General features: G+C 43.5%; 1 protein-coding gene across 1 annotated transcript in view; it reads left to right on the top strand.

The window, feature by feature from the left end:
- The window catches only part of LOC138961064 (receptor-type tyrosine-protein phosphatase O-like), a 38,598-nt gene extending 12,117 nt beyond the window's left edge, over positions 1-26,481 (top strand). Inside the window, exons 5-16 of the mRNA XM_070332656.1 lie at positions 4,754-4,853; positions 5,419-5,469; positions 7,747-7,831; positions 7,995-8,039; positions 16,083-16,176; positions 16,929-17,005; positions 17,767-17,901; positions 19,065-19,190; positions 21,232-21,389; positions 22,760-22,904; positions 23,693-23,825; positions 25,446-26,481. Of these exons, the coding sequence (XP_070188757.1) occupies positions 4,754-4,853; positions 5,419-5,469; positions 7,747-7,831; positions 7,995-8,039; positions 16,083-16,176; positions 16,929-17,005; positions 17,767-17,901; positions 19,065-19,190; positions 21,232-21,389; positions 22,760-22,904; positions 23,693-23,825; positions 25,446-25,510 (1,214 nt within the window). The 3' untranslated portion in view covers positions 25,511-26,481. The remainder of the gene's footprint in view (positions 1-4,753; positions 4,854-5,418; positions 5,470-7,746; positions 7,832-7,994; positions 8,040-16,082; positions 16,177-16,928; positions 17,006-17,766; positions 17,902-19,064; positions 19,191-21,231; positions 21,390-22,759; positions 22,905-23,692; positions 23,826-25,445) is intronic.
- Positions 26,482-26,846: the final 365 nt, after the last annotated feature.

Below are 26,846 nucleotides of genomic sequence, written 5' to 3'. Positions count from 1 at the left end.
GGTAGATAATTGGTTTGACTTTCTTCTCGTATGTGAAAGTTGCAAAGTTTTGCCTATTGTGATTTTTTGTTGATTTTTCATTCGGCTCTTCCGTTTTTGTCTGGTCGATTTTGATGGTACACTTACTTGAGCGGCGGTCACGTGACCCCTGTAAAAGAAATATTTAATCCAAAAGGTGATCCTAAAGGTTAAGTGAACGGCCTTCTCTGCCATATAAAGTGTTAATAAAATGACACGGGGATTAATGCTTTAATTTGGGTTTGGAATTTGTGGCAATAATTTTTTGGCCAGGTTTATATGGGACGTTTTCAGAAAATGTCGCCAAAGCTGTCCCCGGACTTTGGCTCTGCACATTCGTCGCGTCTTGGATCAAACTAGACTACATTTGGTATCATTTTGTTCATTGTCCAAGGGGCATTAACTTCGTGTATTAAAAAACCACTTTCCTCTTAACATGTTTTGTAGAGAGTGAGTTATCTGACACAAGGGTACCGAAAAATGCTTGTCCGACGGTCGCTAATCGATCTTTCATATCTAAATGTTACAGTATCGGACAATCATACAATTTGATCATGGTTTTGTCTCTATTAATTGCATTTGGTTAAAGTTCAAATTTTTATTGAAACATGGTTTTATTGGTGCATAATAAAAAAAAACCCGTGTTTCCCACAAACAATATCCGTACTGTAACGATTGAGGAAAATTGATAACACTACAAAATATGGATCGCCAAACTCAGATCTAATTAGATCAAAAGGAAGGTCATTCTTTCTTCAAATATTTGACTACAAATATAAACAATGGCAGAGGACATCTAGAACGCCAACATTTTGCTGCCTGACAACTAAGGTGAGATGTCCCTCAAAATTGTGTCCATACTGTAACGGTACTTTCGAATTGAAAGAGTTAGATTCAAATCCTCAAAATCACACAGTTTGTGGAGATTTTGATCCAGATCAAGAATCACACAAGTTTATTTCAAAGCGACGGCGCTTTGGAAATTGAAAAACACCCAAAATGTCCGTACTGTTACTGTCCGTACTGTTACGATTCTGGGGCTAGTTTCCACTGTGCGCATTGAACACGCACTTGCATAGTTCATGTCTTAAACTGCACATTTCAGGGACAAATGTTTGCAATTTCCTGAGTAAATTGGGTTACACAGTGGGTACTTTAAAAAAACAAATCAGTTTGAGATCTATTTAAACTTTACTCGCTTCTCACCCCCTCCCCCTCTCTCGTCCCTATCCCCGCACCAATTCTGCCATCCTCTCTCCGCTACGCGCGCACTCTCACACCCACACACACACACACACACACATGCACACACAAACACACACACACACAAACACACACACAATCACACACATACAGTCCACCACAACACACACATATATATAGATATATGTATATCTCCGCAGCTGTACCAAACACCACAGTATAAACCCAAACACACACACATTGTAATGTTTTTGGGCGGAACAAAACAAGGGGCCATTTATTCATGCAAGTGATTCATGTCAGCAAGAAACGATATATATGACTCATCTACATAAATTGTTTCACAAGGGAACATCATTTTCCCCCTTTCTTTTATTCCACCCAAACAACACTAATTAAGGAGGGTCTTAGGAAGGAAGATTGTTGGCAAAAACCGTACGGTAACCGTCGAGCACAGTCTGTGGAATTTGATCCAGATAGTTCAGATATGCCGTGCTCTTCCAGTCACCCCATAACTTGATGACTTCGCCAGGAATTCCCACAGACAAAGCGAACGTCGCAGCACCACGCCGGAAAGTATGGCTAGAGTATCCAGGCCCGGCCAAGGCTTTCAGTTTCACCCTGGCGTTGAAAGTTGATCCTTTGAGCGGAATAGCTTGCGAGTCGGGCTGAGCTTGTTTATCGAACCGGAACGCATTCACTACAGCAGTCACAGGGTCAAGAGGGTGTGGTGCTAATTTCGGTAAAGTGATGCTGAGAATTTTCTCACGGAATTGGATAGTCTTTGACCAGCGCACTTGTACCGATAGCTGGCCTGCTGTTCCGACAAGGAAGTTCCCACGGCACAGTTGTTTGTTTTTGTCGTATTGTTTGTCGTGCAGCACATTTGCTTTTCTGAGCAGTCCAAAGAACAGGAGTAGACAAGCTGCCCAGAATATGCAGTCTGTTCTGCAGGTCAAATTCAGTTTGCGTTTGATTTCAAGCAGTATATCTGAGGTGATTGGCGTTTTTCTATTGACACTTAAGCCTTTGCATCTGTCAATGCCTTTGAGAGTGCTTCTCACAACCCACGAATCTTTGTATGTATGTTCCAGCCCACTCTCAAGATGTAGCAAGCGAACAATGTTGATATATTGTCTAACTGAAGTAGTTCTAGCAAGATAGGTAACGAACAATGCGACAGTATTTTCACACACAGGTACCGGCATGATACCCATTTTTTCACAGAAAGCCAGATATGAACGTAAATGAGTAGCATATGTCTTTTGTGTGCTGGTGGCAAATGTTTGACCTCTAAAAGCTGCCTGCTCGGCCTCAAGTTCTCTCCGGAAAGTGTTAGCAGCACCTGGAAACCAGAAAATGCAAGGCCCTTTTTGACATGTGTTGACTTAACAACATTGACACACTGGGAGCTCGAACATGAGACCAATAAGACAACAACAGCATTAACAAATCTAACTTTCCATTCTCATGCAATCTTGAGACAGTATCAGCCATCTTGTTAAGGTCCCCTGCAAGTGAAACAGCAACAACATGACAGTTATTCTTTACACAAGTCCAAAACATTCTACGAAGCAGGTTATTGATGTAAGCATTCTTTGTGTAGCCTTTGTTAACAATGCCTTTCGTAGCTGTGCTGTCTGTGTGAACAGTTACTGTACTTCCACGAAATTTGTGTGCCCACACTTCCACAGCTTGCACAACTGCTATCACTTCTTTGTAATTAATATGCAGTCCCGCTGCGGCTGGGACATCACACTGAAACACTTTCTTCTAGAAACTACACTTTATCGTCTGCGCGACGATTAAATATAAGCTTATCCTCTATTATAAACGAGAACAGACTTTTCTATGTCGTAAGTGCTCGTTTTCGTCGATATTTTAAGCTTATTTCTCTGGTCAGCATTAACTATTGCTGCGAAAACATGATCAATTGCAACTAGCAGCTGAATAAAATAGTTCATTGACTGTTAGTCTCATTGGTTTTGTTTTCTGAATCTCACTGTGTTATGACATGATATTGAATGAACGTTCCCACTCACCACGAAACTAAGAATACCTTCGTGACGTTGTTATTGCTTCAAATATAAAAGCGTCTTTGGCAGCAGTAGACAATTATTTGCCTGTCTCTTCTTAATATTTTCTGCGGGCTGTCAATTGTCTTTTCAGAATGTTTCTTATCCGTTTATCCCGGAGATGACAATTTTTTTTTGTATCACGAGTAAGAATGCGTCCCATGTTTCTGGAGAGACAAGTTCAAGGGCGCGCAATATCTCTCTAATGAGGCAGGGAAAAAAAGGAGGGGACATTTAAAAAAAATGCTTATTTGACAATTTACATTCTAAAACATACTTGGGCAACATTCAGCCACAGAAATGGAGACAGTGTCGAGTAATACGCAGAATATACGCTTAGTGTAACTTCCACGCATACGACATTTTTTGTGAAACGCGTGAACAGTAGCTCTCGCATTGTGAATGTATTTTTCGTAATACTCGTCATTAAGGTGGCTTCCTTCAGTTTTTAACTAATAAATGAATGCAGATTCCAGACCTAAAATTAAAATAACGATTTTAGAAACTTCATTTTTCGAACAAAAATTGGACCGATTTGGCGACATTTTGTTAAATCGTCCCGTGTGATTCGTTCATATATAGAAATGTAGTTGTATCGATTGATATTTTGATGATTTTATCTAAACAATAGAGAGACATGGTCCTCATGTTCGTCATCATTCTCGGCCCTATCATTGTCGATTGGAATAAACATTAGCCCGTTTTTCTTTCCCTTTTTAAAGACGTACATACACACTGGCGCACATTTGTCAACACGCACAGCCCACCCCGTATATTACACATATGCAACAAGAGCAGAAACAGCAATATCAACATCAAATCACACGTAAGCTCGTCCACATTTGTGTGCAACACACACACACACACACACACGCACACACACACGTACCTAAAGTGTGGATGGTTACCTAAGAGGCGGCACTGGGTGCAGTGCCTTTCTAGTGCACTTGCACTACAACAGCACTGGGTGCAGTACTCGGTCCGGCATCGAAGAATTTTGCTCTAAAAAATGCACAAAATTTGACCTATTTCGTCGCCTATAGAGGACGGAAAGAGTGTCATTTTGAACATTGTTATGACATTCTTTCCGTCAAAAAAGTCAATTTAACGGTGTTAAATGAAGCGACCATCCACAGAGGACGGAAAGAATGTCATTTTGAACATTGTTATGACATTCTTTCCGTCAAAAAAGTCAATTTAACGGTGTTAAATAAAGCGACCATCCACACAATTAGGTTGCCATCCAGAGTTTAGGTTGCCATCCACGTGTGGATGGTTGCCTTATGGTGATTTAGGCAACCAAACCTGTGGAAAAATGGGTACACACACACACACACACACACACACACACACACACACACACACTCTAAAATCGTTGTATGTGGAAAAAAGCTGTATGGATGTGACAATTTTTCACACCACCCTAGGCCATTTATTGTACTTTTTACATCTGACAGTGAACGCTGCAGCCATCGCGGGCGGAATCGTTGCTGCCCTGGTAGTGATCGCCCTCATCGTCGTCGCAGTCTTCATGTATCGTCGGTATCGCCCCAAAGAGTACGAATTTACTACTGTTTTTTTTGTGGTAACTTTTTTTACCCGCGTTTAAAAACAAAACAAAAAGGGGGTGGGGGGGGGGGGGAGGGGAGGGGAGGGGAGGGGGGGGGCGAGTAGTTTGTTTTCCTCTATTTACGATAGCGAAAGTTTATTGTACTGCTGTAGATTGGTGTAGATATTAGATCGGACCCTGATCCAAAGAAATGGTCTGTTATCAAGCGAATGTGTGTACTAACTTCTGCAAGAAATGAATACATCATACATGTATGCAGATGTTGGACCTTAATGGACGCAGTGAGCGTGTGCGTCTATGTGTATGTGCCTACACCCACCCTGCTGCCAGTCTGTTTTAGTGTTTGGTCTGTGTCCGTGTTATTACTTAGTACATGTATACATTTAAATATAATGCTAACGCTGTAATGTTCCGTCTATCTTTATGTTAGATGCACCACAACTGCAATTTCTCCATGTGAGATAATAAAGTTAATTTTATTTAATTTTATTTTGTGTTGATTGCTACACAACCTTCACCAGCCACTAATGACAGTTGTTCTGGTGTTGACAGCGGTGACGACAGACACTCTCCGTTGGAACCTCGTGCGCCAAGAGTCATCAGGTAAGTCTTTGACAACCTTTCTAATTATGTCTGTACGCTGTCAGTCTGTCTTTGTTCCTCTGTCTCTGTCTCTTTCTGTCCGTGCCCCTCTCTCCCTCTCTCTCTCTCTCTCTCTCTCTCTCTCTCTCTCTCTCTCTCTCTCTCTATCTCTCTCTCTTTGTATCTCTCTCTCTCTCTCTTTGTATCTCTCTCTCTCTGTCTTTCTCTCTCTCTCTCTCTTTCTCTCTCTGTCTGTCTCTATCTCTCTCTCTTTGTATCTCTCTATCTCTCTCTTTGTTTTATGCTGCCCTGCACTGGAAAATCTAAGACGTCAATTTATTCCAGCAAAATTTTGTAGATGTCCTTCGAACTTCAAACTTGTACTGTTGTTGTCTGTGAAAAATGAAACTATACTTTGCAATGTAGCTAAGTTCTTGTATTTTTCATTTAAATGTTTAGAAAATGCTGTTTAAGCATTAGTATTTTGTGATTATACATTGTCTTTTCTTCTGTTCACTTGAAACGACGCGTGTGTGGATTGCTGCTGCACACACGCTTTACTTTTGTGTAACCAGCCCCCTTCCGAAAGGGGCTAAGGCCTTAAAGGAATAAAATCTTGTTCTTGTTCTTGTTCTTGTTCTCTGTCTTTGTCTCTGTCTCTCTTTGTTTCTCTCTCTCTGTCTCTCTCTGTCTCTCTGTCTCTCTCTGTCTCTCTCTCTCTCTCTTTGTATCTCTCTCTCTCTCTCTCTTTGTATCTCTCTCTCTCTGTCTTTCTCTCTCTCTCTCTCTGTCTCTATCTCTCTCTCTCTCTCTCTCTGTCTCTATCTCTCTCTCTTTGTATCTCTCTATTTCTCTCTCTCTCTCTCTCTCTCTCTCTCTCTCTCTCTCTCTCTCTCTCTCTCTCTCTCTCTCTCTCTCTCTCTCTCTCAAAAATTCTTATGAAGAATGAACCCTAACCAACATAACACAAGTTAAAAGCCCTGAATATGCTCCAATTGAATAAGCAATTATTGTGCAATAAAGCTATTACAATATACAAAGTGTTTCATGGCCAAGTTCCTGAGTATATATATGCACACATTATTTTACAGAGCTGCCAGTCGGTATGGATCTCTTAATTTTATTCCACCTATTTCTTGCATTGACCTTTACACGTTTGTCATTTTCTAAAACTTCTATCTGGAATTCTCTTCCCCAGAGTCTGAAATCTTTAAAATCCAACAAATGTTTTAAAACAGCGGTTCATATGTATTTAAGTAAAACTTGAATTGATTTGAATGATGTTTATGATTGGTACTCTGTCTGCTTATTGCTCGGCGCTTTTTTTCACACTCTCCCTTTTTGTATTTTTATTTTTTATTATATTTTCTTTATCATTATTATTTGAATCATTTATATGTAACAAGATGTCTCTTATGCATGATTTTAATTAGTTCCTATGATTATAAATGTACATTGATGTAATTCTGTGTGCCCTTTTTGTAGAACTTTAAAACACTTTTTTATTTTTATTTTTATTTTTTATTTATTTTTTATTCTCTTCTCTTGTCTTTATTCCTTTTTACATTTGATTTCCTGTGGCTTGTTTGTTGTTCGTTTGTTAGTCGTGTGTGTACTTTTTTTTCTTTCTTTTTTTTCTTTCTTCTTCATTACCTCTCTTCTTTATTGTGGTCTTTCTAACTTTCTCCGCATTGATTTTTGTTTCCATTTTATATTTGTTGCATTAAGCATTATTTCATCTATCAATTTGTTCCATTGTATTCTTCTTTAGTGGATATTGTATGTTTTGTATTTGTTTAAGGACAGGTGGTTAAACAAGGCAATATGCCTTAAACCTTTATCCTTGTAAAATAAAGTTCGTTCGTTCGTTCGTTCGTTCTCTCTCTCTCTCTCTCTCTCTCTCTCTCTCTCTCTCTCTCTCTCTCTCTCTCTCTCTCTCTCTCTCTCTCTCTCTCTCTCTCTCTCTCTCTCTCTCTCTCTCTTATAATTTAATTTTAACGTCCTCCCTTGCAATAATTGGTCTTTACAATGTTCTGGAGGTTTGTGCATTCTACTTGAACTTGTCTCAGCTTGCCAAAACCAGCATAGTAAATTGAATACAATATCTCATTCTCCGTTCCTAATGCCCCCCCCCCCCCCCCCCCCCCCCACCAAAAACAAAAGTTTAAAAAAAAGTTGAATAACGTGCAATAACTTGGGGAAGGGGAGTCGATTGGTCATTAGCTCTTCGTGGTTTTACTACGTATTTGCATTAATAACCTGTTTACTGTTCATATGAACCTTCATTTTGAATAACAGGAAGCCCATTAAACTGAAGGACTTCACAGCACATCTCGATCGCCTTCACAAAGACTCCAACCTGCTGTTCCAGGAGGAATTTGAGGTACACTTTTCACTTTTTTGAAAACTAAATTTCTTTTGCTCTCTTCTTCTTGTGTGTGTTCTGAGAGCCATTTTGTACCTATATAGCATTTTTTTTAACAAAGAGAACAGGGTGTTTGTATCTGTGATGGTAAAATCTGTCTGCCTGTCCTGTTTCAATACAGAAAAACCAGGGTTCTGTCAGCCCGCTCTTTCACGAAGCGTTTAAGGTAAAGAAAAAATGTGTAAAGGCACGATCCCACTCGCACTCCTAGCTCGGTAAAGTCTGATGGATCCTTCGGGTGTTATGCGGAGTTTGCCTCAATTGTACAATGCTAGCATTACACATGAGTCGAGACTTTCACTTTCAGTACTTGTGTGTGACAGTGGTACATGGTGTGATATTCTTTTTTCTATGCTTACAATATTGTTTTACAATTTGTTGGGAATGGAACAAATAACTGGTAGATTTGGAGGGACGCGAACAAATTGCTGACATTTGTTTGAAAAAGGTATCATTGTTCCTATTCATCTGGATGGGGTTTAAATACAGAAAGGTTTTATTGCAAATTTGGTGGGTTCTTGGGTTAGTTATTGTGCTTATGATAATCAAAGAAACCTGGATGGATCCATCAGATGGGCACGAGCCGCGAGCATATAATTATATGGTTAAAAGCAGGGGCGGTGGCTTTGAAATTTACTTGCATGCTTTTCAGAAGCCATAATGCATGCCAACCGTGCGCGTTTCATAATGGATACCTCCACTGTAAATACAGCCATGCTGGCTTATGGCATAACAAGACATGTAAAGCGCGAAAGGCAGATTTTAGTCTGATACAGCGCACGTTATGATTCTGGTCCATGCAAGTAAGGTCTAACATTGATTTGGACTTTTTGGGCTTGATTGTGAATATACAAGTGGGTAAGGCTCGGTAGCTGTACGGTGTCTTTGCATATTCACGCACACATTCTCGCGCATGGACACACAGATTTTAATGCACTAACACGTGTTCATGTTTGAAACAGAACAAGGCAGACAGCTGGCTGTTTGAAAGTGTCATGCAGCCAGTTTATACAGTAGGCAAATGCCTTTAAAGTAAATAAAAATAATGAACGTGTCTGTAATTAGTTATCTGCTGTGTCACAAAGTGCTATGAATCAAGGGCAAGATTGTGTATTACCTTTAATACAGGTTAACACGATACATTCATGAATGTTTTTTTCTGAATGACGTGCTCATGGTGCTGCGTATAGGGTTGCATCTTTTCGTAGTTACTATCCTAGTTGGATGGACAAATTGTTACTCCTGTGTAGGACGATGCTCGTCGCTGTAAAATGTGCCAACAACCGTGCTTTGTTCAATCCCATTCCTGTATCTATTTTATCTTATTTTGTCACATCTTCTTTTATTTAAATGTTTTTTTTTTAAACAATTCTCCTTACCTTGCAATCCTGCATGTACTCCGGGTTTCGGGCATGGAACTGTTTATTTCCCGTTCCTCACAATGTTCGAATTCGTACTTCTTTTTCCTTCAGTACTTTGAACTCAGTAATACACACGCATTCACAACCAAACACAGACACACATACACACACACACAGACACACACACACACACACACATACACACACACACTCACTCACACACACACAAACACCCACACACACAACCACAACCACAACCACAACCACAACTACAAACGATACCACCACGAACACCTCCCACACCAACAAAACGACCAAATAAAGAAATTCATTGTTGAGTTGACTAAATACAGACTGCAAGATATGGAGGGGGGGGGGGGGGGGGACATTTTCGTGAATATTTAACAGTCGTCAATTCTTTCACAAATAGTAACATCTTGTGATCACAATAATGTTTGCGTACACTCGGCCCTGCTGTAAATGGCCTGTACATTTGTTTGTCATCAGGTGGTGGGAATTGACAATTAAATTACATATTCTTACTCCCAATCACATTTGACTACGTCTGAGATGCTAGGTACTGAAAACGCTTACCCATCTAACACAACAAGGGGAAGCAAACCCATCACCAAAAAGGCAAACGTAGCCATGGTAACAAGAGGGTATCCCGGGAGTTACCTCCCCTCTAGTGGATACCACGTTACTTCCTACCACAACACGTGGCAAATCATACGATCTTTCAGCGTCCTAGAGAGAGGGTGTCCTGAATTTTTCGCTGACAGTGGCTATCTTGGTGAGACTTCTCACCTGCCTGCCACGTTTTACCTGTCTTTCACCTGTGCCGGCTCCAGTTGGTGAGCCGTTCTTGTTTTGGTTTGTTGTTTGCAAACGTCCTTTCTGTGTTGTTACTGATAGTTCGTCCGTGGGACTTGTGTTATCAGTAGCTGTTGCGTGCCGCCATTTGTATTTTCGTTAGCTTTGCTGATGTTTATTGTTTGGCATGTACCGGTCTTGTCTTCTCATGTAGTTGCAAGCTCGGTAGTTGTGTTCGTTGCACGTTCTTTGTTTTGTTTGTTTACTGAGTTTTCTGTCCGTTTTGAACGTACGTTTTTCAGTAAATTTTTGTCTTGCCTTGTTCGTTTTGGTTAGTCAGCATGGCTGACTCAGACGAGCGAAAGGGGTTAAGGCCGACGTTAGGGGTAATGTAACAAGCCCAAGTCGTCCTCTGCTTAGCTGGGTGTGGGGGCTTCTTACGAAGCCCTCAACACTGGGTTTTTTTTCGGTGACTTTTTCTCCTCCGAGTTCGACTACTGCTGTACGTCTAGCTCGGCCGTTGTTTCCCCGCCTTCTTCTTTGTTGGCTCCGGATTAGGGGGCTCTTGGTCCTCTTTGCTATATATCTCTTGTTTCAGATATCCGATATATTGCCCAGCGGGAGATGCAGCGCTCTTCCGTTTTTCGTCAGCTCTGCTCTGCCTTCTTCCTTTGAAGTTGTGCAGTCCCTTGCTTTGCTAGCTGTGGCTTCCGGTTCTGGAGTGCAGCTTCCTGCCTCTGCCGTTTCCGCCTTCTTCGCAGGCCATTCAAGTAAGTTGACCTGGTCCTACAGCCCTCGTGAGGCGTCGGGACACTCCCTCCCGGGAGACAGGTCAATTGGGCAGAGTCACTCTCTGCATTCTCTTGGTGAAACGTTCCTCCCGTTTCGGCTTGGAACGTTGGTAGCCAGTCTGTGCTTTTTGCTGATGTCCGTCCCCGCCAGTGTGTCCGGGACTTTGACAATCAGCAGCAGCTTCCGTTCACGGTCGCCGCATTTCCGGCTTCGGCCGGAAGCACAGTTCCTGCCCTCACTTCCCGCTCAGCCGGTTGTGCAGGTATGGATTACAGGCTGGCCTCAGGGCCACAGCCTGCGCCGGTTTCGGCAGCAGCTTCCGTTTACGGTCGCTGCATTTCCGGCTTCGGCCGGAAGCACAGGTCCTTCTCTCACTTCCCGCTCAGCTTGTGTGGTGAGGGTATGGATCACAGACTGGCCTCCGGGCTTTATGGCTTCCGGCCTCAGTCTATGCAGTCTTTGTTTCCGCTATCGGCGATTTCGGCGGCTGCGTTTTTCCGGTTTCGACCGGAAGTATAGGTCCTTCTCTCACTTCCCGCTCTGTTCGTGGTGAGTTTATGGACCACAGACTGGCCTCCGGCCTTTATGGCTTCCGGCCTCAGTCTATGCAGTCTTCGTTTCCGCTGTTGTGGTTCCGGCGGCTGCGTTTTCGGTTTCGGCCGGAATTATAGGTCCACCTACACAGGTACGCTGCAGCTGCTGTGTATGGAGGGACCGTAGACTGGCCTCCGGGCATTATGGCTTCCAGCCTCAGTCTTTGCAGTCTTTGTTTCCGCGGCGGCGGTTTCGGCGGCTGCGTTTTCGGGTGGTTGCGGCCAGTTGACAAGAACGCCCGTTGCAGGTCGGACTTTGTTGACTGGCAGCGGCGGCCGTTCCCGGTTTCGGCCTGGATAAACGGTTCCGGTTTCGGCCGGAAACATAGGTCCACCTACACACGTACGCTGTAGCGGCGGTGTACGGAGGGATCACAGACCGGCCTTCGGGCTTTATGGCTTCCGGCCTAGGTCGATGCAGTCTTCGTTTCTGCTGTGGCGGTTTCGGCGGCTGCGTTCTTCCGTTTTCGGCCGAAGCATAGGTCCACCTACACACGTATGTTGAAGCTGCGGTGTACGGAGGGTCCACAGACTGGCCTCCGGGCTTTATGGCTTCCGGCCTCAGTCTATGCAGCCTTCGTTTCCGCGGTGGCGGTCTCGGCGGCTGCGTTGTTTCGGGTTTGACTGAAAGCATAGGTCCACCTACACAGGTTCGCTTTGACGCTCGGTGTTGGGTGGAGCACACACTGGCCTTCGGGCTTTCTGGCTTTGGCCTCTGTCTCTGCAGTCTTCGTTTCCGTTGTGACGGCTTCGTCGGCTGCTAGCCGGCTTCGGCCGGGTTTGCTGTTCTTCTTCTTGGCAATTCCTTTTGGATGGCAGGGAGAAAGCAACAGTTTCTGGCAATAGGCCCTCCTTCACTTGTACGCCCCGGCGTTGGTGGTAGGATGGGCCGCAGACTGGCCTCCTGGCTTTATGGCTTCCTGCCTCAGCCTACGCAGACTTTGTTTCCGCATTCTGTGGTTTCGGCGGCGGCGTTTCCGGCTTCGGTCGGATATGCTGTTCCTCTTTCTGTCACTTCCGTTTGGACGTCAGAGAGGGAACAATAGCAGTCGGCTTTCAGCACTCTGTGCTTCGGTAGGGGCAGTCGGGGCTTCTCCCGGAGGGTGTTGCACGGCCTCTTACCCGGGCCTGCGGTCGGAGGGGTGGTGTACTTACCCTTTTCCTCATGTAAGTCTCTCACCACATGGTCACTCTGTGGCTGTGCTGGGGTTGACCGGAGACTGGCTTCCGGGCTTTTCAGCTTCCGGCCTCAGTCTCAGCAGCCTTAGTTTTCGCATGCTGCGACTTGGTCGGTTGCATTTCTGGCTGTGGCTGGATATACTGTTCCTCTTCTTTCCGGTTGTTTTCTGGGAGAAAGGAACAGCTGCCGCTTTCGGGCTTTCTAGCTCCTCGGCCGGGGTTAGTTGTCTCGTCACCTTTCCGGTGGGAGGGGCTTCTGTCCATTCAGTTCCGTTGTCTTGGATGTCGTTTGGCTGTTCCTGACTCGCTGTCAGTCAGGGTATCAACCGGTATGATGTTCTGGTACGCGCGTTTCCGGTTTTCCGGTTATTCCGTGTACTGTTTCTGCCTCTGGTGGATGTGACTTCGGCATTTTCTTTCGCTCGGCCACTCTGATTTCAGTCGGTGGCCAGAGAAGAGACATCGTTTGGGGTTTTCCGTACCAGTGTGAGCGGAGATCAGGTGGTTGATCCTCGCTTCTCTGCCCTTCGGGGTTACGGGTGCCCGCCCTCAGGCGGCTAACTGTTGTTTCAGCCACGGGCTGCTGCTTCTGTCGCACTTCCGGCTTGCCGGAGAGGTGGTTTCTCTTACCGGCGTCTTGGTTACGTCAGGGTTTTAGAACAACGATTGACCTTTGTGGTCATTATTGTCTGTCGCTGGGTCCGACTCTCTCGGACTTTCTCGGCGATCAGGCTTGTTCTGGTGTTTCGTCCTAACTTAAGCTGTTCTTGAGTTGGCCTCGGAGGTTACATTCAGATTTCTGAGGGGGCGTTGTCTTTGGCAATGTAGGTCGGAGGAGTCATCCTTTGTGGCTTACCTTCTCTCTCAGTTTTGGCCAGTCCTCTCCTTCTGGAAGGGGGGAGCTGGCTAATGTTCCTATTTTCTTTTGTTTACCTGCGTACGGCGGGTACTTCGGAATTATGGCTGTCCTACGGACATTATGGCTTTTAGTCTTGACAGGTGCGATTGTCTCCTGCATTTCGCAGGTAGCTATGGCATTTCCGGCGCCTGTGTCGGTAGATTTCTAGGCTTTCTTCATCCTCTTTCTGAGGTGAGTCAGTACGACTTCCGTTCGGTCGGGTTTCTTGCTACAGTCACCCTTCTATCACAGGCTACTATGCCTATAGTGTTGGCCCGTTGGCTCAGTGTTTGTCCCTCAGTCTTTCAGAAGTGGACAGGCTTTTTCGGGCCTTTCGCTCAAACCCAGGAGGGCTCTTGATTTGATCTGGGATATAATTTCCAGTCTTTTCCTGAGACCCCTTGTCTCGGGAGTCTTTTGGCTGGTCGGCTTCACGCTTTGTCTGGTATGCTTACCAGTCGTGTTTTCGGCTTTGGGTTCTTGATTCGGTTTCAATTACCTACAAGCGGACTGAACTGCGAGCTCTATGGCTTGGGGGCCATTTTGTTCATGGTTACTGGTCACTCTAGACTTTTGCCCTCTGTGACTCCCGCACTTTCGGGTGCTTATGCTTGTTGCAAGTATCGGCTTCCTCGTACTATCCCTTTCCGCTTTGGCACGAACGGGTAGAGGATTTCGGGTTACCATCTCTTTTGAGAGCAGCAGGTCTGCCGTTTACGGCACCCTTCTTTAGCATGCTTTAGGGGTGACGATGTCAAAAGATCGCAGTCAGGGTTTTTCCTGTTGTTTTCTTGTGTCACTTCCTAGGAGTACCTTGATCGTTTCTTGGTTAGTTTGTACTCTAACACAGAGTAGCAGACAGTGTGCTTAGGGGGGGGGGGGGGGTGAGCGTTTCTTCATGTTCTTGGAACTTTCGGAACGCTTATGCTCTTTTTGAGTTTTTTATCATTGGGTCGGACTCTGGTACTTTGTGCTCAGGTCTTTCTCTTTCTTTTTGAGCGGAGTTTGGTCGCTCTTCTCTGGAGCTGACCTATATCGCTCAGTTGTTGTCGGGCTTTGGCATAGCCTTCCAACAAGAAGGGGGGGGGGGGGGTCAGATTGTCTTCCCCTCCTCTTGGCTCGGGTTCATGTAATCCAGAGCTCTTCTTCCTCCCTGGGCCTCCTTCTTTACGGTCCGGGGAGGAAGGTTGGGCACAGCTTTCTGAAGGTGTTTTTAGCAAGTTTGGTCTAAGCGACATCCTGGCTGTCTTTCAGGATTTTCTCTGGCCCCTTTCTGGCTTGTTGGCAGGGGGCCAGTTCCTGGTAAGGGTGTTCATGCCTTTTTGGGCAGCGGGCCAGTTTTTGGCAGGGTTTCTAATGGGAGTTGAATTTTTTCTTTCCCACCGCATTGTTGATGTTATCTGCAATATGTGATTGGGAGTAAGAATATGTAATTTAATATAAAATTTCTAAAGTAAATTTTCATTTGATTAATATACTTACCCCAATCACATAGCATAGGCCCGCCCGCCTGCCCCGCTTATGGTTTGAGTTTTCTTCAAGTCGTATGATTTGCCACGTGTTGTGGTAGGAAGTGACGTGGTATCCACTAGAGGGGAGGTAACTCCCGGGATACCCTCTTGTTACCATGGCTACGTTTGCCTTTTTGGTGATGGGTTTGCTTCCCCTTGTTGTGTTAGATGGGTAAGCGTTTTCAGTACCTAGCATCTCAGACGTAGTCAAATGCAATATGTGATTGGGGTAAGTATATTAATCAAATGAAAATTTACTTTAGAAATTTTATATTATTTTTCATTGCCATTCTTTTTTTTTCTTTTTTCTTTTTTACATATTCTGTTAATGTTGACCATACGATGTGTGCGTGAGACAAGTCTAGATGTCATGTGTGGTCGTCCAGTCAGGTAACCACATTTGAAAACATTTTCAACATTTGAAAACCGACAAACAATTTCTCTGTGTGTGAAAAGGCACGCTAAACTTAGTTTACGGCCTTGGGTGTTTTGCAAGTAGCATTTGCTTTAGCTAGCGATTCAGCTAAACTGTGATTCCAGCTTCGGCATGAACACGTGTCATACGACTCCACAGTACAATATCCATGGGGTCAGAAACCTCGAAGGTTGATCATGCAGGCTGTTGGTAACCCGGTGAAAACAATACGGAACCCTAATTTAAATGCAAGTTAATGAATGCTGATGGAGCGTATACACAGTAATTGTAGGCTTATGTTTAGAGAATACATTTTATTCCCATGCCTTATTTTTGATACGGGAAACGAGATGGGTCAGAAAAAAATCAGGCAGTTCAGGCAATATAAGCGATGGGAAACTGGTGTAGAAAAAGTATGTCAATAATGTGGAACGAGATGTGTGCAGGAAAAAAAATAAAAATTATCAGGCGCTTCGAGCAATATTATAAGCAAAAGGCAGCCGTTGTGCTGAAAACTGACCACGCTGCCCTCTCAACTACGCTTTGCATTATTTGACACTTGCTGTGGTTATACGCACCGTACATGACTCCGTGTTTCGTGCTGTGGTTATACGCACCGTACATGACTCTCCGTGTTGTGTGCACAGGACGTGCAGGAGAACAGCCCCAAGCAGTACTCACAGGAAGCGGCCACGCTGGATGTCAACAAGGTCAAGAACAGATACGTCAACATTCTGCCCTGTGAGTCAACCACATTTGTACTTTCTTTTTTTGTCAGCATTAGATAAGGCGCGGATATATGTTTTGTATGTGTTTTTAAAAATGTGTGTTGATTGATTGATTGATTGATTAATTAATTGGTTTATTGATTGATTGATTGAATGATTGATTGGTTTATTGATTGATTTATTAATGTATTTGATTGATCGATTGATTGATTGAATGATTGATTGATTTAGTGCACTGTTTTGACGTCCACAACGCCCATATATGGGATAGATATTCAAGAACAAACTATATAAATTAAGAGAGGAGCTATGTTTCTGTTTCTGCATATTCTGTGATTCTGTGTGTCCGAATAGATGTATTTTTGTATTTGAAGTGTAGATCAAATGTTTTTGATCACTGGATTTTTTTTTTCAGCCGTTTGTTTGTTGGTCACCTTTTGTTTTTTGTATACTGCAGAATGAGTTTGACCTAACCCTGTTTGTGTAAATACAAAATATTTAAATCTGCAAACGTCATAAGAAACGTCACTAAAAATTAAATGTCCCTCGATCAAACCTTCTTGTTTTCTGACTATTGCTATTTAGAAGAGAAAACAAAACAAATCTTGTCTAGGAGGTTTCAAGTAAACAAGAGACTGTGTGAACAGGTGTGTCCGTTTTTTTCAACTTTAAAGCTAAAGTTACTTTGGTTTGTATCCAAGACACGTAGTGCAGCCAAACACACGCTGAGCCATATCACTGAACATGTGTTCTTGTCTGTTGCAGATGACCACACCCGCGTCAAGCTGATCACTGATGATGACGATGACTCCTCAGACTTCATCAACGCCAACTACATTCCGGTATGTTATTTAACAGGGAACACCAGACTTAACATAAGTATCGATGACCACAAGGTCCAAGATGTACACTTGGCTTTGCGCAATGTCGGACATTTTGATTGGGAAAAGATGTTTCAATGCTGCTCCAAAAAGCGTGTGGTACCGACGTCACCGACGCTTGTTTTCTATTATTATCTTTGGGACAAATTCACGATGGTGGCTCAGAAATGTCGTGACTGTCCCTGCATTACTCGAGACGATTCGTTGCCCTTTCAATAGGTTCCTTTCGTTCTAATGAAAGTTTGTCATGTCTCTAGGGATACACCTCTCCCAGGGAGTACATCGCCACCCAGGGCCCCATGACGGGCACTATTGTTGTATTATAAAGTGTGTACATGTCATGTCTCCAGGGCTACACCTCCCCAAGGGAGTACATCGCCACCCAGGGCCCCATGACGGGCACTATTGTTGTATTATAAAGTGTGTACATGTCATGTCTCCAGGGCTACACCTCCCCAAGGGAGTACATCGCCACCCAGGGCCCGATGACGGGCACCATTGTTGTATTATAAAGTGTGTACATGTCATGTCTCCAGGGCTACACCTCCCCAAGGGAGTACATCGCCACCCAGGGCCCCATGACGGGCACTATTGTTGTATTATAAAGTGTGTACATGTCATGTCTCTAGGGATACACCTCTCCCAGGGAGTACATCGCCACCCAGGGCCCCATGACGGGCACTATTGTTGTATTATAAAGTGTGTACATGTCATGTCTCCAGGGCTACACCTCACCAAGGGAGTACATCGCCACCCAGGGCCCCATGACGGGCACCATTGCTGACTTCTGGCGCATGATGTGGGAACAGAAGTCCAGCCTGGTGGTCATGCTGTCTGACCTGCAGGAGAAGGGACGGGTCAGTTGTAGCTCTGTCCGTCTCTGTCTCTGTCTGGATTTATTTTTGAGTGTGTGTGTGTGTGTGTGTGTGTGTGTGTGTTTGTGTTTGTATGTGTTTGTGTGTGTGTGTGTTTTTACATGTGTTTGTATGTGTGTGTGTGTGTGTTTGCATGTGTTTGTGTGTGTGTGTGTGTGTGTGTTTGTGTGTGTTTGTATGTGTGAGTGTGTGTGTGCGTGTGTGTGTGTGTGTGTGTGTTTGTTTGTTTGTTTGTGTATGTGTGTGTGTGTGTGTGTGTGTATGTGTGTTCGGGCGACCGTGGAAATTTTCAGGTAGGTCTCTGGCACTTGTCTTTACTGCCTGTGTGAGTGGCGAAGAACGAGAACCTAGATTCGTGACGAGAACATGAGAAAGGGAGATCTTGTAAAGTGTAGCGACTTTTAGCGTCTGTAGTAGATTCTTCCCCTTTACTCAACTGATGACACTCGAATGTCCCTTTCATGCGAACAAAATGGCTGGTTCTTTTATATGACATTTTTTCAAATTATTTAAGACTTTGGAAAACAATCGCTCGTTTCATCCCAAAGTGGACGATTAAACATGTACGTGGACTAGTAAAAGCAATATTTTGTGTGATTCAGTTCCAAGTAGAGTATTAAAAAGTGTGTGTTTGAGCCCAAACTGGATCGTAGATCATAGAATGTAATGTGTGTTCAAGCACCGAGTGGAACACTAAAGGAAGCATTGTTTGTTTCTGCACAGAGCGGACCAGTGGAGGTAGCATTGTGTGTATGTTTCAGCCAAAAATGGAGCAGTAAAGGTATCATTGTGTGTATGTTTCAGTCCCAAAAGGAGCAGTACAGTAAATTGTGTGTATGTTTCAGCCCAAAGCAGACCAGTGGAGGTGGCATTGTTTGTATGTTTCAGCCCAAAGTGGAGCAGTAGATTTAATGTAGCATTGCCTGTTTGTTTCAGCCAAAAATGGAGCCGTACAGGTAGCATGTTTTATCCAAAAATAAAGCAGTGATGGTAACATTGTGTGTACAGTGTAATGTAGCATTGTTTGGATGTTTCAGTCCAAAATGGAGTTGTATGTTTGAAAATAAAGCAGTGATGGTAATTACATTGTGTGTATGCTTAAGCCCAATATGTCCCTAAAAGGTAGCATTGTGTGTATGTTTCAGCCCAAAGTAGACATGTACTGGCCAGGGGAAATGAACTCGCCAGTCCAGTACGGCGACATCGTGGTCGAACTGACCTCAGACTCCACGCTCAACAAGTACACCATCAGAACCTTCAAACTATACGTGGTCAGTGATTTGTACTTGCTTGGTCGGTTTGAAGGTTGTTTGGCTATTTGGTTACTTGTTGGATTTACTCTGCTCTGTTTCTGTGGACAGAACAAAGCAATGATAAATGTTCGTTATCGGAGATTATTTCCTCCTTTAATTCTTTCCTGTTTATTCCCTTTTTGTCGGCGTCTTAATTGGGAAACTAGTAATTGTATATTACAGCTGTCATTTTTCTCTCTCGCAAATTGCGTTTTAACCGTTGAAATTCGAACATATTTGTTGATTTGTAGTTGGGTTTTTCCATGTCTGAATCTCCCAAGAAAAACATGAACAAGCGTCTGTTGTATGCTGTCTTTGGAGAAGAACACAGCGAAAGTGTCAGAGCTTGGAAAACGCGAAGTAACGCATGCATATACATCCTCATCTATCGTCATCTCGTCAGTATTGATCATCATCAATACTTTGAGCAGACATTCCGTTCAAATGCCAGCGAGTCAAAAAACAGCCAGATTTGACTTCTTCGAGTCTTTAATATCAGGCCCCATGACAAGTGTATAACCAATACCCGTCCCAATATAGGCCAGTTGGTCCAAGCGGGATGTTATTTTCGAATTGTCAGTCAAATAAAGAGTTTCACTCGATTCAGTCTTTGGGAAAACAAAGCGGACAACTCATTGGTTACATCAAAGTAACACCCCTGATGCCGACGCCCCTGCAGCCGCCCGTGACGAGGAACGCTGAGACAACCCGGCCCCACTACGCCACGAAGCGGACCGCACGTGCAAGATAAACAGTATTGTGTGACTTGGTGACATATTGACCAACTCGCGATCGGTTCATGCATGGATGCAATATCTCGTGAAAACGCGAATCGAACTAAGACAAACATCGCTGTGCCAGCGACAAAAAACATGGGCAACCCATGCTATGACCACTTTGTACATATCGCGTCTCCACCTCCCCCTTCCCTCAAATCCTAACCTGTGTATGGCTGCCAGCTTCCACACGAAACTATGTGTCAGTGTCAGTTTCAGCTAAAATAGCTGTGTAAAAAGGTGTTTTAAAGCAGTTTTTTGAGTCACTCTTTCGGTAGATCAAACCAGACAAATCACTTTTGAAGCCGAACGAACTACTTCAAATATTTTAAAACAAGATCTTGTTTGTGGGTTTTTTAAAAGTCTGTTTCGAGAATACCATTCAAACAACTGACGGCCTAGGCTGAAAGGAACACCGGAACATGCCTAACAACAAGAGTTTCTTTGTATTCCGGACCCAAGCTCAAGCTGAACGGACTACTTGAAAGGTCTTGAAACAAGTTTCGTTGTATCACTATTTCATGAGAACAATCCGGACCCTGACAGCTAACGGCTCAAGCTTAAAGGACAACTCGAAAGGTCTTGAAACACGTTTCTTTGTATCGCTGTTTTAAGAGAAAGGTCTTGAAACACGTTTCTTTGTATCGCTGTTTCAGGAGAATGGCCTTGAAACACGTTTCTTTGTATCGCTGTTTCAGGAGAATGGTCTTGAAACACGTTTCTTTGTATCGCTGTTTCAGGAGAATGGTCTTGAAACACGTTTCTTTGTATCGCTGTTTCAGGAGAATGGCCTTGAAACACGTTTCTTTGTATCGCTGTTTCAGGAGAATGGTCTTGAAACACGTTTCTTTGTATCGCTGTTTCAGGAGAATGGTCTTGAAACACGTTTCTTTGTATCGCTGTTTTAGGAGAATGGTCTTGAAACACGTTTCTTTGTATCGCTGTTTCAGGAGAATGGTCTTGAAACACGTTTCTTTGTATCGCTGTTTTAGGAGAATGGTCTTGAAACACGTTTCTTTGTATCGCTGTTTCAGGAGAATGGTCTTGAAACACGTTTCTGTGTATCGCTGTTTCAGGAGAATGGTCTTGAAACACGTTTCTTTGTATCGCTGTTTCAGGAGAATGGTCTTGAAACACGTTTCTTTGTATCGCTGTTTCAGGAGAATGGTCTTGAAACACGTTTCTTTGTATCGCTGTTTCAGGAGAATGGTCTTGAAACACGTTTCTTTGTATCGCTGTTTCAGGAGAACAACCCTGGCGACTCACGGCGTGTGACGCAATACTTCATCCCTGGCTGGGAGGACTACTCGGCCAACCTGAGTCCTGATGATGTCCTGGACTTCATTGGTTCCGTCCGACAGGCCGCCCGGTCTGGACAGGGACCCGTCTGTGTCCACTGCAGGTCAGTAGGAAATAAGAGTGTGGGGTGGGGGGGAGGGGGGAGGGGCTACTTTGACCGTGATTGTGCTAAGTGAAAGGCAGGGGGTGAGAGAGAGAGACCGGGGGGGGGGGGGGGGGGGGGGAGAAAAAGATTGTTTAATCGTTGTTTCTTGACTGGGGGGGGGGGGGTGCTCCCATTGAGTATGTCAGTGTGTGTGCTTGCGTGCGTGCGCGTTTGTGTGTTAGTGTGTCTGTATCCGCCCCCTTCTTCTCCTGTTTTGTTCATTCTCTCGTCCCTCCTCTGCACATGTCACACCCTTGTTCTGTTCCGATTCTGCTTCCTCCACACACACACCCATCTCTCTCTCTCTCTCTCTCTCTCTCTCTCTCTCTCTCTCTCTCTCTCTCTCTCTCTCTCTCTCTCTCTCTCTCGTAGTCTCCCTCCATCCCTCTCTCTGTCTCTGTCTCTGTCTCTGTCTCTGTCTGTCTCTTTCTTTCTCTCTCTCTCTCTCTCTCTCTCTCTCTCTCTCTCTCTCTCTCTCTCACTTTCTCTCTCTCTCTCTCTCTCTCTCACTGTTGTTGTTGTTGTTGTTGTGTGGCTCATCTTCTTCTCTTCTGTATTGTGGTCTTTCTAACTTTCTAACATTATTCGGGTTTTTGAGTCACTTGAGAAAAAGTGACTCTATGTAATCGGTCAGTGTTAGTCTGTCCGGTCGGCCAGCCGGCCGGCTGGCCGGCCGGCCGTCCGTAGACACCACCTTAACGTTGGACTTTTCTCGGAAACTATCAAAGCGATCGGGCTCATATTTTGTTTAGTCGTGACCTCCAATGACCTCTACACTTTAACGATGGTTTCGTTGACCTTTGACCTTTTTCAAGGTCACAGGTCAGCGTCAAAGGAAAAATTAGACATTTTATATCTTTGACAAAGTTCATCGGATGTGATTGAAACTTTGTAGGATTATTCTTTACATCAAAGTATTTACATCTGTAGCCTTTTACGAACGTTATCAGAAAAACAAGGGAGATAACTAGCCTTTTCTGTTCGGCAACACACAACTTAACGTTGGGCTTTTCTCGGAAACTATAAAAGTGACCGGGCTCAAATTTTATGTGAACGTGACTCATTGTGTTGTGAATAGCAATTTCTTCCTGTCCATCTGATGCCTCATATAATATTCAGAACTGCGAAAGTGACTCGATCGAGCGTTTGCTCTTCTTGTTTTTCCAAATTCTCAAATGTTTTCTTCTTTGTTCTTTTTTTTTATCCTCCTATTCGTCAGTTTTGCCAAATGTTGACGCAACAAGATCGTTATGTGAGCTTTGCTGTCTTCATAACTTGTCATTGCCCAATTAATCAATTTAAATGACCCCATGCATTTGTCTTGACAGCGCCGGAGTGGGGCGAACAGGAACGTTCATCGCCCTGGACTTCCTGATGCAGTTCGTCACTGAGCACTCTCTGGACGATGAGGTTGACATCTACAACCTGGTGCTCAACATGCGACACAACAGACCCTACATGGTCCAGTCAGAGGTACACAACATATTCTCTGTCCCGGGTTGGGGATGGGTTTTTGTATGATACGTATATATATATGTCAGACCTTTTGCATTGTATTACAACAGAAACATTATGTGTTTGAATCAGCAGTGTTGACAAAGGGATAGATTGAATGAGCAGTTTTGACAAAGGCATAGAAAAGCTGCATTTGAAACTAACCAACACAATTTGCATTGTGTATCATAACAGAAACAGTTTGTGTTTGAATCAGCAGTTTTGACAAAGGGGATAGATTGAATGAGCAGTTTTGACAAAGGGGATAGATTGAATGAGCAGTTTTGACAAAGGGGATAGATTGAATGAGCAGTTTTGACAAAGGGGATAGATTGAATGAGCAGTTTTGACAAAGGGATAGATTGAATGAGCAGTTTTGACAAAGGGGATAGATTGAATGAGCAGTTTTGACAAAGGGGATAGATTGAATGAGCAGTTTTGACAAAGGCACAGAGAAGCCACTGAAACTAACCAACACAATTTGCATTGTATCGTAACAGAAACATGATGTGTTTGAATCAGCAGTTTTGATAAAGGAATAGAAAACCAACTGAAACTAACGAACAATTTGCATTTTGTATCTGTACGGAAACATTATGTGTTTGAATCAGCAGTGTTGACAAAGGGATATAAAAGCAACTGAAACTAACTTACACAATTTGCATTGTATCATAACAGAAACAGTATGTGTTTGAATCAGCAGTGTTGACAAAGGGATAGAAAAGCAACTGAAACTAACTAACACAATTTGCATTGTATCATAACAGAAACAGTATGTGTTCATCCACGACACCCTCAAGCTGATCATCGACCGCAAGATCAAGGAGATGCAGGCCCAAGACGAGCACGTCTACGGCAACACCCAGTCTGACGACAACATCTACGCCAACGAGGCTTTCGGTCGGTACCGCGGTAATAGTGTCAGACTCTTAGCATGTAGCCTAGCATCCACTGATACTTCTCATTCCTTGTTCCCGCTATCCCGCATTTGCATGAGATTGTCCTGCGAAATGATTTTTCAAAGATTCGGTTCCGCGGTAATATATAGTGTCCATCTTTTAGCATGTAGCCTAGCATCCACTGATACTTCTCATTCCTTGTTCACGCTATCCCTCATTTGCATGAGATTGTCCTGCCAAATGGTTTTCAAAGCTTCAGATATCGTTCTTAAGATTCCCAGATTGCACGATTTTGCATCATTTGGTTTTTAGAATTAATTCTATTTTACGAGGGGTGGGGGATTTGTTTTTAGAATACATTTTATTTCCCGAGTGCGGGATTGGAGAAAGGGAGCATGTTTTCAGCGCAGTTTTGTTTTGATAGAATGTCATGATCTTGTGCTTGCTATATCCTACAATGATTCCTTACGTTTCACACTACTCTGAGCTAGCAAAAGGCATGGCAAGTTTTTATCAGTTTTGCATAGAACAACATCCTTTATACTGAAAGGAATGTATGGTCATTTGCATTCATGAACATGCCTCAGAATTGTTTTCAGTTCTTGTGAACAGGTAGACAGTAATCCGTATAAAGATCGGTCGCCAACTCTCTCTGTCTCTCTGTCGGCCCCTTTTCTCTCTAGGTTTTTTTGTAACATTCATGTGTTTTATTATTGGTTTTGTTGTTGTTGTTGTGGTTTTTGTTTTGTTGGGAGGGGAGGGGGGAGGAGCTTAGTTGAAACGTTTTAGGGCATGAATGCAACTGAAAAAGCATGCATACTAACTATCTAATACTCTTGTTAATGAAGTTATTTTTTCTGTCTGTCTGTCTGTCTACCTCTCTCTCTCTCTCTCTCTCTCTCTCTCTCTCTCTCTCTCTCTCTCTCTCTCTCTCTCTCTCTCTCTCTCTCTCTCTCTCTCTCTCTCTCTCTCTCTCGTCATTTCTAAGCGGTGAATGCTCTGAAGCATTGCCTCGCACTGCACAATAATAATAACATAGCCAATCAAGAAGCTACTGACATGACACATCTCCACATGCCACCAGTCCCTTTTCACTGGATGGTCACCTTATCATCTCACCCTCCTGTTCAGCGGTAGTTATTATTTGTAATTATTTGATTCTTTGAATGCTTACAGAGCTATAAATAGACTATTATATAACTAAGCGTAGTTATTGTTTTCTTGATCTGAAGGTGGCACAATTAAAACATTGTTGATCTTGCTGTCTTGAGATCAAGAGAGCAAAAAATAACTGAGCCAAGTCCATTTACTGTTTTGTCATCGCATTATTATTATTTTTATCCGACCGCAACTATATATGTGAATGCTGTGTTGCGTTGTTTCTGTGTTTAACGTTCAAGAAATGAATGACTTCCCAAAATGAAATGGATATGTAGAATTGTGTGATTGGACTTCGGTTTAAACAACTAAAACCGAAAAATGTAAACATTACAACAAATTTAGGACAAATTAAAAAAAATTACAAGTGCATTGTCTATTTCTGGCTCTGTAAACATTCACATTTTTATTTTATCCATTAACTAACCTTTTTTGTTTTTATGTTGTTTGTTCATTATTACAGAGCCAGATGAAAATCTCTACGAGAACACCACCTCGATGAGTGTCAAACCAACAACCTCACTTTGAGCCGTTATCTTGACTGACGCAATGAATACCATTCTTCTGGGAAAACCACCTCCTGAAAATCACGTACCTCACCCAATAACTATACGCACAAAGGTCACAGGAATTTCGTTTTGCGAGTCAACACATTGTGTAGTTCCTTGACGCTGACAAATTGTGCTTGGTTGTATCATTATCAATGTCTTAACACGTTCATTGTAATACTTTGATTGAACGGTAACTTTGGTAAAGCTACAGGGATGGCTTTTTTTCTGGTGTCGTCAGTTGGTATTTGTTTTCTGTCGAGGTTGTGTATTAGGTTGAAAAGGTTGTGTAAGGTTTAAAGTTTCAATACAGCGTTTAACATTGTTAATAGGTCTTGAAAGTTTTGTGAAGCAGATAGTTTTGACTTGAGGAGATTAGAAATGATTGTAAAGACGATTTTCCATTTTATGTTTTAATCTCTCTTTATAGTTGACATTGTTGTTGTTATCTGTCTTACCATCCATTGTTGTGTGCGATACAGGCATACGTTTGACAACAACTGCTGTGGAAAGAGATGTATGTGTACAGGCCCAATGCCTTACGCTGTGCTTTGGTGTAACCTTTCAGACAAAAATGACATAAGAGAATGAAATGGGTGTGGAAAATTGTGTGATTGGACGCAGTTTTCCTTTGTATTGAACAGTCTTCTTCTTCTCTTGCCCTTTGTAACTCTCCAATATTCTCCCCACGACTTACTGTCCCTTCCCTTACTCTCCAACATTCTCCCCACGACTTACTGTCCCTTCCCTTACAACTCTCCAATATTCTCCCCACGACTTACTGGCCCTTCCCAACTCTCCAATATTCTCCCCACGACTTACTGTCCCTTCCCAACTCTCCAACATTCTCCCCACGACTTACTGTCCCTTCCCTTACAACTCTCCAACATTCTCCCCACGACTTACTGTCCCTTCCCTTACAACTCTCCAACATTCTCCCCACGACTTACTGGCCCTTCCCTTACTCTCCAATATTCTCCCCACGACTTACTGTCCCTTCCCTTACTCTCCAATATTCTCCCCACGACTTACTGTCCCTTCACTTACTCTCCAATATTCTCCCCACGACTTACTGTCCCTTCCCTTACTCTCCAATATTCTCCCCACGACTTACTGTCCCTTCCCTTACTCTCCAATATTCTCCCCACGACTTACTGGCCCTTCCCAACTCTCCAATATTCTCCCCACGACTTACTGTCCCTTCCCAACTCTCCAACATTCTCCCCACGACTTACTGTCCCTTCCCTTACTCTCCAACATTCTCCCCACGACTTACTGTCCCTTCACTTACTCTCCAATATTCTCCCCACGACTTA

Source organism: Littorina saxatilis, linkage group LG3 (assembly GCF_037325665.1).
Source record: "Littorina saxatilis isolate snail1 linkage group LG3, US_GU_Lsax_2.0, whole genome shotgun sequence".
NCBI classification, from domain to species: Eukaryota; Metazoa; Mollusca; class Gastropoda; order Littorinimorpha; family Littorinidae; genus Littorina; species Littorina saxatilis.
The sequence above is the reverse complement of the archived record's forward strand: the minus strand, read 5'-3'. Positions and strand labels throughout refer to the sequence as shown.